At 43.7% G+C, this 11,353-nt stretch overlaps 1 protein-coding gene across 3 annotated transcripts in view; it reads right to left on the bottom strand.

Annotated features, from left to right (window-relative positions):
* Positions 1-7,176: 7,176 nt before the first annotated feature.
* The window catches only part of SpdS (Spermidine Synthase), a 157,936-nt gene continuing 153,759 nt past the window's right edge, over positions 7,177-11,353 (bottom strand). For all 3 annotated transcript variants that reach the window (XM_076207071.1, XM_076207070.1, XM_076207072.1), the window contains 2 exons: positions 10,112-10,258; positions 7,177-7,733 (listed from right to left, as the gene is read on the bottom strand). In XM_076207071.1, the coding sequence (XP_076063186.1) occupies positions 7,593-7,733; positions 10,112-10,258 (288 nt within the window). In that variant the 3' untranslated portion in view covers positions 7,177-7,592. The remainder of the gene's footprint in view (positions 7,734-10,111; positions 10,259-11,353) is intronic.

The following is an 11,353-nucleotide window of genomic DNA, read 5'->3' as shown; positions in this document are numbered from 1 at the left end:
TTCTTTTTATAACCATGGGTCCTAAGAAAGTGAGTGGAAAGAACAGTGCTGAGAAGGAGAGGATGATGTCCATTGAATTAAGCCATGAAACTATAGAAAAACACGAGTGTGGTGCATGAGTATTGGACTTGGCAAGGCAGTACGAGTGTAGTACCTCTACGATATTTACCATACTAAAGCAGGAGTTAATAAAGGCTAAAACATCAGCCAAGGGTGTTAAAATAATTTCTAAGCTCCGGACCACTGTCCATGAAAATATGGAAAACCTACTGTTGGTGTGGCTAACAGAGAAGCAGCTTGCAGAAGATACTGTGATGGAGGTTATTGTCTGTAACAGATCCAAGGCACTTCAGCAGATGAGGCACTGGAAGAGTGGTTTAAACCCAGTTGGGGCTGGTTCGACAATTTTAGAAAAAGGACCGGGATTCACTCTGTTGTCAGGCATGGTGAGGCAGCAAATTTGGATGTGACGGTAGCTAAGGTTTACTGCAAAACTTTTAGCGAACTGATAGCAACCAAAGGATATGTGCCCCAGCAAGTCTTCAATTGTGATGAGACTGCAAAATCAAGCTGCTGCTCATGTATTATTCAGAAAACCCCAGAGCATTTAAGTCACATAAGAGAGTTCTGGAAGGAACACTACATCATGATATGCCTCAAAATTATTTATATGGCCTGGCAGTGTGTTACAATGAGGACCATGACCTCTGCATGGAAGATACTGTGGCCTGAGGTTGTGACCGAATGGGACTTCAAAGGATTCCAAACCGAACCCGAAGTGTCAGTGGAAGAGGAGATTGTGTCTGTCACGTGGGTCACGTGACGAGCTTGGAGGACTGTCGGCGCGGACGTCTCGTCCCCCCCCCCCCGAACAGGGACTCGGTTGAGAAAAGAGAGATAGAAACATAAGGTGCTGGTCCACAGCTGTTGGATCCAACCCGAGCAGTCGGTAGAGTGACGAGGTTTTCAAGGTAGGGTGAATTGACCCTCGTTCGTGTCCCGCAGAGCCGAGAAAGGAATTCCGGCCGTGGATCAGGTTAGCGGAACCAGAGAAGTTCCAGATAGGAGTGTTTAGTTCCAGCCTAGTAAAGCTGTAGGAGTGTCCAGTGCTTCAGTTAGAGAGATAGCTAGTTTTTTTTCTAGCTAGAGAGAAGTAGAGGGAGTGGAGCAGTAGAGAGAGTGTTAGTTTCAGCAAGCGTGAGCTGTAGTTTAGTTTCAGCTAGCGCGAGCCGTAGGCAGAGCTGTAGGAGTGTAGTTTGAGCTAGCGTGAGCTGTAGGCAGTCTTATTTTCCAGACTTGGAAATGTGTGTAGAACAAATAACTGCTGTATCTTTTTGTCCCCAGATCCGGAGGAAGGAGACATCGTTTTTTTTTTTTTTTATCTATACAGCACACCTGTACATACACACACACACAGACATTCGACACTTGTATGCCATGCCGTTTTGGCCAGAGAAGCCACAGCTACTCCATCTTGCGACGGAGTTTTCCCTCTAGGAAAAAGAAATATCCTGAGGTTTTTCGCTCATACCGCAAGATCGAGGTAGCAAGGCTAAATAGGCACACTTTCAACTCGCGACGCGTCGCGAGTTGTTCCCGTCGTTGGAGGAATGTCACGTGGGTCACGTGACGAGTTTGGAGGACTGTCGGCGCGGACGTCCCCACCCCCCCACCCCCCCGCTGACCACGTGAGTCGGCCCGTGATGGAGCTGGGAGCTTGGTGCTCGTCAGCCAGAGCACCTGACCGGCCGAAGAATGTCAACGTGAGGTCATGCTTGGCTTCCAGTGCTGCCAACTGTCATTATACGAGGTCACTACTGCTGTGCGCATGCGCAGATCGCCACCACCCACTCTCCCTCACCCTCCCGGATGTATAAGAGGGAAGGACATGGAGATGGAGGGTACACACTTTACGGCCGTCTGCCGTTGAGGGCGGACCCCCCCCCTCCCCTCCCAGTTCCACGGAGGGAGGGCACCAGGACGCAGGAGACCACGAGGAGACGTGCGCCCGTCCAAGGAGGACACAAGGGGACTCGTCGGAGCAGACCACGAGGAGACGTGCGCCCGTCCAAGGAGGACACAAGGGGACTCGTCGGAGCAGGAGACCACGAGGAGACGTGCGCCCGTCCAAGGAGGACACAAGGGGACTCGTCGGAGCAGGAGACCACGAGGAGACGTGCGCCCGTCCTAGGAGGACACAAGGGGACTCGTCGGAGCAGGAGACCACGAGGAGACGTGCGCCCGTCCAAGGACACAAGGGGACTCGTCGGAGCAGGAGACCACGAGGAGACGTGCGCCCGTCCAAGGAGGACACAAGGGGACTCGTCGGAGCAGGAGACCAAGGAGGAGACGTGCGCCCGTCCAAGGAGGACACAAGGGGACTCGTCGGCAAGGGACTCGTCGGAGAAGGAATCGACGCTCGAGAATTCATCCTCGCGCCTGCAGAGCCGAGGAGTGGTTTAGTATACATTTTGTTCTTATATATATCACACAGGTGATATATATATTATGTGTTCAGATTAGTTAGTGCTCTGTGTTGATATCCAATAAAACACGTGTTGTGTTACCTTGGTGTTTCTTTCCTCTCACGTCCAAATTCTCAATAATGCCGAGTGCATATACTAAATTTGTACCCCCCTGACAGTGTCCCTCAGAAAGACCTTGAGCCTGGAGAAGGATGAAAGAAATGTGAGTGGGCTCATCAAAGAGCACTCCAAGGAACTGATGATGGAGGAGTTAAGGGAGTTCCAAGAGCAGCAGCATATGAAAGTTTTCAGTGAAATTGATTCCAAAGAGGAGCCAGAGAAGAATATTATCTCTACAAATGAAATAAAGGAAATGTTGGGAATATGGGAGAGACTTTCACAGTTCACTGAAATGAAGCACCCAGAAAAAGCTGCAACTGGTAGTGCATTGGAGCTATTGACACTTGCCTAACTCATTTACAAAACATTCTGGAAGGAAGGAGAAAACAAACTTCCTTGGACAGGTTTTTCTCTTAACAGCTTGCAGGTGTAAATAAAGAAAGCATGGCAAAAAGACAAAAAACTAGTTAAGCAAAAGTAAGAAATATACTGTATTGTAGCACTCAAGTTCAGGGATAAAGTGTAGCACTAAGTGTAGTCAGTGAACGAAAGTGACTGAAAGAGCACAAAACAAAATGCCTCTATCCTCCAACTGCCACGTCCACCAGTACATATCTAATGTTATTTCAAGTCCTCTGATATCCAAGATAAATACAATTTATAAAACCAGTTTATTACTTTACATTGTCTTTTATTATGTGTTAGTTACAATACCTGTCTGGGGTATTGGCTGCTTGTTATTGTGGCAAAGTAGAATGCAGTTGATACTTTAGGGTCTATATGGGGCATCCCTACGGACCAGAGCCACACATCATTTTGTCTATGATATAGGAAAACTCTTCATAGAGAAATGATGACACTTTTATACTACGACTGTCCCTCCGTTATGCTGTCCCCCAACCCCTTGCGTCCTGTACCATTTCTCTGAGTATTCATTTTCTGCTGTGGGGGAATTCCCTGTGGTGTGGGAAAAGAACACTGCCACCAAGTATTTCCACTTGGATCGTAAGAGGCGAGAAGAAAGGGATAGGGAGTGGGACTAGGCATCCTTCTCCTTGTAGCCCCACAGGGGACATTCCTAAACGAAAAAGTAAAGGCATAAGAGGGTCTGGGAGTTTTCAGACCAGCACCCTAAGGTTTGGGTCTTTTAATGTGCGTGGATGTGGTACAGATGAGAGTAAAAGGGAAGAGATAGGTAGTATGTTTTGAGAAGAAAGATGGATGTGTTGGCTTTGAGTGAAACTAAGCTGAAAGGGAAGGGTGAGTGTAAGTTTGGGAGTGTAAGTGGGAGGTTATCAGGAGTGAAAAGAGGGCGAGGGAGGGAAGGGATGGCTATTCTAATAAGTGAAGAGATAGGTAAACCTGTAGTGGAGTGGAAGGAGGTTTCCTCAAGGATAATGTGGATGAAGGTGAAACTGGGAAAGGAGATGTGGGTCTTTGTAAGTGCATATGAGCCTGGCAGTGAGAAGAGTGTAGAAGAAAGGGAGGCCTTTTGGGTAGATTTAAATGAGTGCATAGAGGATTTAGGGAGAAATGTCAATGTAATAGTACTGGGAGACCTTAATGCTAGGGTAGGAAATGGTCCAATTGATGGACTGGTTGGGAAATGTGGAGTTCCAGGAAAGAATCGTAGTGGAGAGTTGGTGGTGGAAATGTATTTAGAAAGAGAGTTCATGATAGCAAATACAATGTTTCAGAAGAAAGTCAAGCATAAGTACACATGGGAGAGGGTGGTGGATGGAAGGGTGGTAGATAGAGCATTGATGGATTATGTAGTGGTAAATAGGACTATGATAGGAAGAGTTAAGGATGTACATGTGCTAAGGGGAGAGGGTGGGGGAATATCAGATCATTTTTTGGTGGAAGGTAAGTTGAGAGTGGAGGATAGATGGAGAAAGAGGAAAGGGACAAAAGGTAGGGAGGTGCTTAGAGTGAACTCTTTAAAGGAAAAGGAAAAGGAGAAGGAGTACAAGAAGAAGCTGAAGGAGGAGTGGGAGGGAGTGAAGGATAGAGTAGAGCTAGGTGTGGAGGAGGAATGGGGATGGTTCAAGGAGGGAGTCACAAAGTGTGTAAGGATGGTGTGTGGAACAAGAAGGACAGGAGGAAATAGAAGGAAGGGTAGTGAATGGTGGGATGAGGAAACAAAGAAGGTTGTAGAAGAAAAGAAGCAAGCTTTCACAGATTGGTTACAAAATAGGACGAGGGAATCATATGAGAGGTACAAAGAAAAGAGAAGAGAAGTAAAGCAAAAGGTAAAGGAGGCAAAGAGGAGAGCAGATGTGAAGTGGGGTAAGATTATGACAGAAAATTTTGAAAGTAATAAAAAGATGATTTGGAAAGAAATTAAGAGAGGAAGAGGATGCGAATCAAGTAGAGAAGAAAAGGTAAAAGGTGCAGATGGAGAGATGATAATGGAAGAGAAGGCAGTAAGGGGAAGATGGGCAGAATATTTTAGGGAGTTGCCAAATGTGAAGGAGGATAGGGAGGGAAAGATAGTTGCAGTGGGAAATGCTAAGAAAATGACCGTGATGAGTGAGGAAAATGGAGGAGAAATAAGGAAGGATGAAGTGAAGGCAGTTGTTAAGATGATGAAAGCAGGTAAGGCACCTGGTCTGGATGGATGCCATGCAGAATGTCTAAAAAAAAGGAGGTACAGTGATGGTGGACTAGCTGGTGAGGTTATTTAATGTTTGCTGGAGAGAGGGTAGAGTGCCAGAGGACTGGAGGAGTGCCTGTATAGTTCCTCTTTACAAGGGAAAAGGGGACAAGTGTGAATGTAGTAGTTTCAGAGGGATTATGGGAGGATCTTGATTGAGAGGATTAGGAGAGGAACAAGGTGCAGGGCAGTGGACAAGGTGCAGGGATGACCCATCATCCAGGAGGTGCTAAGATAAGAGGGAGGGTGGAGGGGTGTGGAGTGTATTCAGGGATGGAATGGGTGGGAATCATTTTATGCCTTTTCCTTTTTGGCTACCTCCCTTGTAAGGGGGAAAAAAGCCTTGGTATATGTATGTAGTTACATTTGTTTTTATTATGTTTCTATACAATATTATTTTATACATACATATACCAAAGGCTTTTTCTCCCTTACAAGGGAGGTAGCCAAAAAGGAAAAGGCATAAAATCATTCCCACCCATTCCATCCCTGAATACACTCCACACCCCTCCACCCTCCCTCTTATCTGAGCACCTCCTGGATGACGGGTCATCCCTGCACCTTGTCCACTGCCCTGGGTCAGAAGCAGTGTCGCAAGACACAGCACATCCACAACAAGGCCGCTTCATTAAATCGGCGAACCCTCCCCTCTCCGTCCCCCCATTGCATAAAAGGAGAAGACGGGGAGAAATCCCTTCGGGCTGCATCAAATTTTGCTCACACATACTACCTCACCCTCCATCCCCCTGCCCATTCCACCTCATGCATCACAGCATCATCCATATACAGCTATTCTCCATTCACCCCTGTCTTCTGTCCCCTCCTGTCCTTCCTCAACAGACATTCCCCTCTTCCCCAAAGCCCCCTTCACCCCATCCATCCACCTCATCCTAGGACGTCCCCTCATGTTCACTCCCTTCACATCTGCCTTCCATACCTCTTTTACTAGTCTTTCTTCACTCATTCTTTCCATGTGTCCAAACCATCCTAATACTCTTTCATCAACCCTATCTCCCAACTCCTTTTCCACCCTTGTTCTCCTCACCTCCTCATTTCTCACTCTATCTAGCCTAGTAACCCCCATCATACTTCTCAGACACCTCATCTCAAACACATTCAAACTCCTTCTCTCTTCCTCTCTTATGTTCCATGTTTCTGCCCCATACAGTGCTGTTGGCACAATCACTCCTTCATACAGTCTCCTCTTAGCATCAATTCCCAAATGTCTATTCCTCATTACACTTTTGAATCCACCAAGGCATTTACTCGCTTCTCTCAATCTACATTCTACCTCCACCTTTTCCTGCCACATTTGCACCCAAGTATCTAAAACTATCCACTTCCTCCAGTCGCTCTCCCTTAATACTCACTTCCAGTCTACTGCCACTTTCACCCCTTGTACATCTCATCACCTTACTTTTACCCACATTTATCTTCATCTTTCTTCTATCACATACTCTCCCAAACTCTGTCACCAACTTCCTCAATCCCTCCTCCAATCCTGCTACAAGCGCAGTGTCGCCAGCAAACAACAGCTGGCTTACCTCCCACTTTTCTCCATTTTCTTTAACCATCTCCAATCCCTGACCTACTACCCTTGCATTTACCTCTCGCACTTCCCCATCCATGTATAAGTTGAACAGCCAGGGCAACATGACGCATCCTTGATGAAGTCCCACCTTTACCTCGAACTACTCACTCTCTCCATTTCTAATCCTGACACAAGCTCTACTACCCTCATAAAAACTCTTATTTAAAGACAAGTAAAAAAACATACTGGGGTGGCATTTTGGGCACTGGAACAGATTAATGGCATTTCAATTAATTTCAATGTGGAAAATTGATTTGATATGTGAGCAAACTGAGTTATGAACTCAGTCATGGAATGAATTAAACTCATATATACACACACACATGTAAATAAAAGTAAATACAAATTTTCTATATCTTTTTACTTCTTATCAATCCAGAATAAACAATGTTATTGACAATTTACTGTCCATATAAAATGTAGTTCATGTAACACAAGTTTATGGTCCATATGAAATCTACCCTAAGTTAATCAACACAATATATTGTTTACAAGCTAATTCTATCCTGGTTCATTGGGGTGAAAGTAAAAGCCTAGATTTCACATCCTAGTGACCAACTTCACCCAATCTGAATAAAAAAATTATTGATCCTTTATATTAGTGTTCATTCCCAAAACTTTTAAAGATGTGACTATGATATCTACAACCTGAACATCAATGTTTACTTTCAATTTTTACAATTCAAGTGAGAAAATAAGTACACTTTGGTGGGTTCACAACTGAATGAACAAAATAATCTAACTTTGCTGAGCCCAAAATTCACAATTCTCTCAAAAACTTTTTCATGAAAGATGGAAGCACAAAAGATGCTCTATGAATGTCTGCATTGTAGTATTTCAGACCCATTGAAATAGCTGTATCATCATCCCAAACTGTCACAGGTTCTTCCAATTTGGCATCCTGTAAAATTAACACATGTGATTAAAATAAGACAAGTCATTTATGGTTCAGTAATCATTAATCTATGGTAAGTAATATACAAGAATTTCAGTTTAGCTTCAGTTACTTGGTATCAACCTTTGTAGAAAAATATTGTCTAATCCAAACACATTTTTAAGACAAATGAACACCAACAGCTACATACATAAAAGCACCAAAGGCTTTCTCCCCCTTACAAGGGAGATAGCCAAAAAACAAAGGCATAAAATCCACTCCCACACATTACATCCCCACCATACTCCACTCCTATTCACCCCACTCCCTCCCTCTTATATTGGCTCCTGGATGACAGGTCATCCTTACATCTTGCCCACTGCCTTGGGTCAGAAGCAGTCATGCAAGACACAGCACATCCACAGCAAGGCTGCTTCATTTTATTGGCAACCCTCCCTCTCTGTCCCCTCATACAAAAAAAGAGAAGACGGGGAGAAATCCCCTTGGGATGCGTCAATTTATCATTCACACATACTCCCTCAACCCCCATCCCCCACCCACTCCTTTCCATGCATCACAGCATCATCCATTTATCCACTTGCCCCTATCTTCTGTCTTCTCCCTTCCTTCCTCAACAGACATTCCCCTTTTTCCCAATGCCCCTATTACCCCATCCATCCATCTCATTCTTGGTCACCCCCTCATGTTCACTCCTTCCACTTCTGCCTTCCATGCATCTTTTAATAATCTTTCTTTATTCATTCTTTCAATGTGTGCAAACCATTCCAATACTCTTTCATCAACCCTATCTCCCAACTCCCTTTCCACCCCTGTTCTCATCCTCACCTCATTTCTCACTCAATTCAGCCTACTAACCCCTATCATACTTAAGCACCTCATCTCAAACACATTCAAACTCCTCCTCTCTTCCTCTTTTATGTTCCATGTTTCTCCCCCCTACAGTGATGTCAGCAAAATCACCCCTTCATAAAATCTCCTCTTAGCATCTATTTCCAAATATCTATTTCTCATTACACTTTTTAATCCACCAAGTCATTTACTTGCTTCTCTCAATCTACATTCTACCTCCACCTTCACTCCCTTTCCCTGCCACATTCGCCCCCAAGTATCTAAAACTATCCACTACCTTCAGTCTCTCTCCCTTAATACTCACTTCCAGTTTGCTGCCACTCTCCCCTTCTGCATCTCATTTCCTTACTTTTACTCACATATATCTTCAACTTCCTTCTTTCACACACCTTCCCAAATTCTGACACTAACTTCCTTAATCCCTCCTCTGATCCTGCTGCAAGTGAAGTGTCATCAGCAACAACTGGCTTATCTCCCACTTTTCTCCATTTTCTTTAACCTTCTCGAATCCCTGACCCATTACCCTTACATTCACCTTTTGCACCACCCCCATCCATGTATAAATTGAACAGCCAAGGTTACATAACACATCCCTGGTGAACTCCCATCTTTACTTCAAACCACTCACTCTCTCCATTTCAGATTCTCACACAGGCTTTACTACTCTTGTAAAAAATTTTGACTGCTCTTAAAAGCATTCCTCCTATCCCATATATCTACAATACTTCTCATAGTGCCTTCCTATCTACCATGTCATAAGCCTTTTCCAAATCCATAAAGACCCAAAAAACTTCTTTACCTTTTCCTAAAACTTTCTCACATATCTGCCTTACCACAAAAATTTGATCCATGCAACCCCTACTTGTCCTAAACCCACACTGTTCCCCACCAATTACTCCCTCTATTCCTCCCCTAATCCCCTCAATCAAAACCCTCCCATAAGCTTTCCCAACTACACTCAACAAACTGATCCATCTGAAACTACTACACTCACACTTGTCCCCCTTTCCCTTGTAAAGTCAAACTATACAGGCACTCCTCCAGTCCTCCAGCACTCTACCCTCTTTTAAACAAATAACCTCACCAGCCAGTCCACCATCACTGTACCTCCCTTTTTTAGATATTCCACATGATATCCATCTAATCCAGGTGCATTACCTGCTCTCATCAACTTAACTGGCTTCACCTCATCTTTCCTTGTTTCTCCTCCATTTTCCTTATTCATCACTGTCATTTTCTTTGTGCTTCCCACTGCAACTATCTTTCCCTCCCTATCCTCCTTCACATTTAGCAACTCCCTAAAATACTCTGCCCTCCTTCCTCTTACTGCTGTCTCTTCCATTATCACCTCTCCATCCACACCTTTTACCTTTTCTTCTCTACTTGATTTGCCTCCTCTTCCTCTCTTAATTTCTTTCCAAAACATCCGTACCACCAACAGCTAAAATCATTAAACTCAAGGGCTCAATCTGAATCATAGGCAGGTATGCAATTGAAATCCAAAAGAAAGGGGGGGAGGGTAGAGAGAGACTTACCTTATTTGTGCTGCAAAGAAGAAATCCAATCTGGCCCCCTGGGTATGTTGGGGTACAAGTGTAGGCATACTTGGTTACTGGGAAGATTTGGCTAGAACTTTTTATCATACCAGCTATCAATGTCTGGTTTTGCCACATGTTTTCTCCCTAATAGATGAAGAAAACAATAAAAATTAATTAATTTCTAACTATTACTTAGGAATGTAGTGGAAAACAGGAATTATTTCATCCACATGATGTTAGGATAAGAATGGTGATGAAGGGTTTAGATCAGTGTTTCCCAACCTTTTTTGGCAGCGACCCTAAATCCACTCTTAGCCTGGAGTTGCGACCCTAATTGTAATAATAAATTCAACCATTTCATGTTATATTTCTACGTACTTGCATAATGTTTATAAACTTTCGTTTTTATAGTTTTTATATTTTTGTAAGACCCTCTGGCGACCCTCAAAAACACCCTCGCGACCCTAGTTTGGGTCGCGACCCTGGGGTTGGGAACCACTGGTTTAGATGGATGTGGGGTGGGTGTTCAGTTTGGCTCAGCCACCTCCTTACAAGGAGAAGGATATTTTATAAGTAGAGCATAGTATTGTGAGGAGGAGAAGGAAGGAAAAGCTGCACCCACTTGTTTCCTTTGTTTATTATGAACATGGTAATGGAAGGATACACAAGTACACAGAAAATAAGCACAAGGGAAAATGGAACAATCTTATGGCACACCAGGCTATTAGCAATTCTATATTAAAGATGTAGTACAAAATATAACTTCAATATATCTGGTATGTATGTATAACTATCATTTATTTACAGGAGCCCAATATTCATACAGAGATAATACTTTGGAAATTTGTGGCATCCCTACAGACCTGAGACATGTAGTATTTTTTTTAACAAATCTTCATGGATAAATGAGCCATATTTTCATTTCTATTATTCCATCTTTCTATTATCCTTCTTAACCCCTAGAAAACGATAACGCCTATGTAGGTGTCTTGAAGGACAAATGGGTATACATAGACATTGGCATTGACATCCTGGTTACATTCAATTTGTAGCTGTAGCTGAGTGACCCCCGCATTCTGTGAACAGGCTGTCACATTTTCTGGGGTTAAAAACATTGTGATGAAAGACAACAAGTATAACAGCTGTAACTTTATACTTTTATAACATATGAAAACCACGGTTTAACATTTCAGGAATACATTTGAGAACTTACCGGTCACCTTTATTTTAACCAGCGTA

The sequence above is a fragment of the Oratosquilla oratoria genome, chromosome 23, assembly GCF_046742065.1.
Source record: "Oratosquilla oratoria isolate Oo_2021 chromosome 23, ASM4674206v1, whole genome shotgun sequence".
NCBI classification, from domain to species: Eukaryota; Metazoa; Arthropoda; class Malacostraca; order Stomatopoda; family Squillidae; genus Oratosquilla; species Oratosquilla oratoria.
The sequence above is the reverse complement of the archived record's forward strand: the minus strand, read 5'-3'. Positions and strand labels throughout refer to the sequence as shown.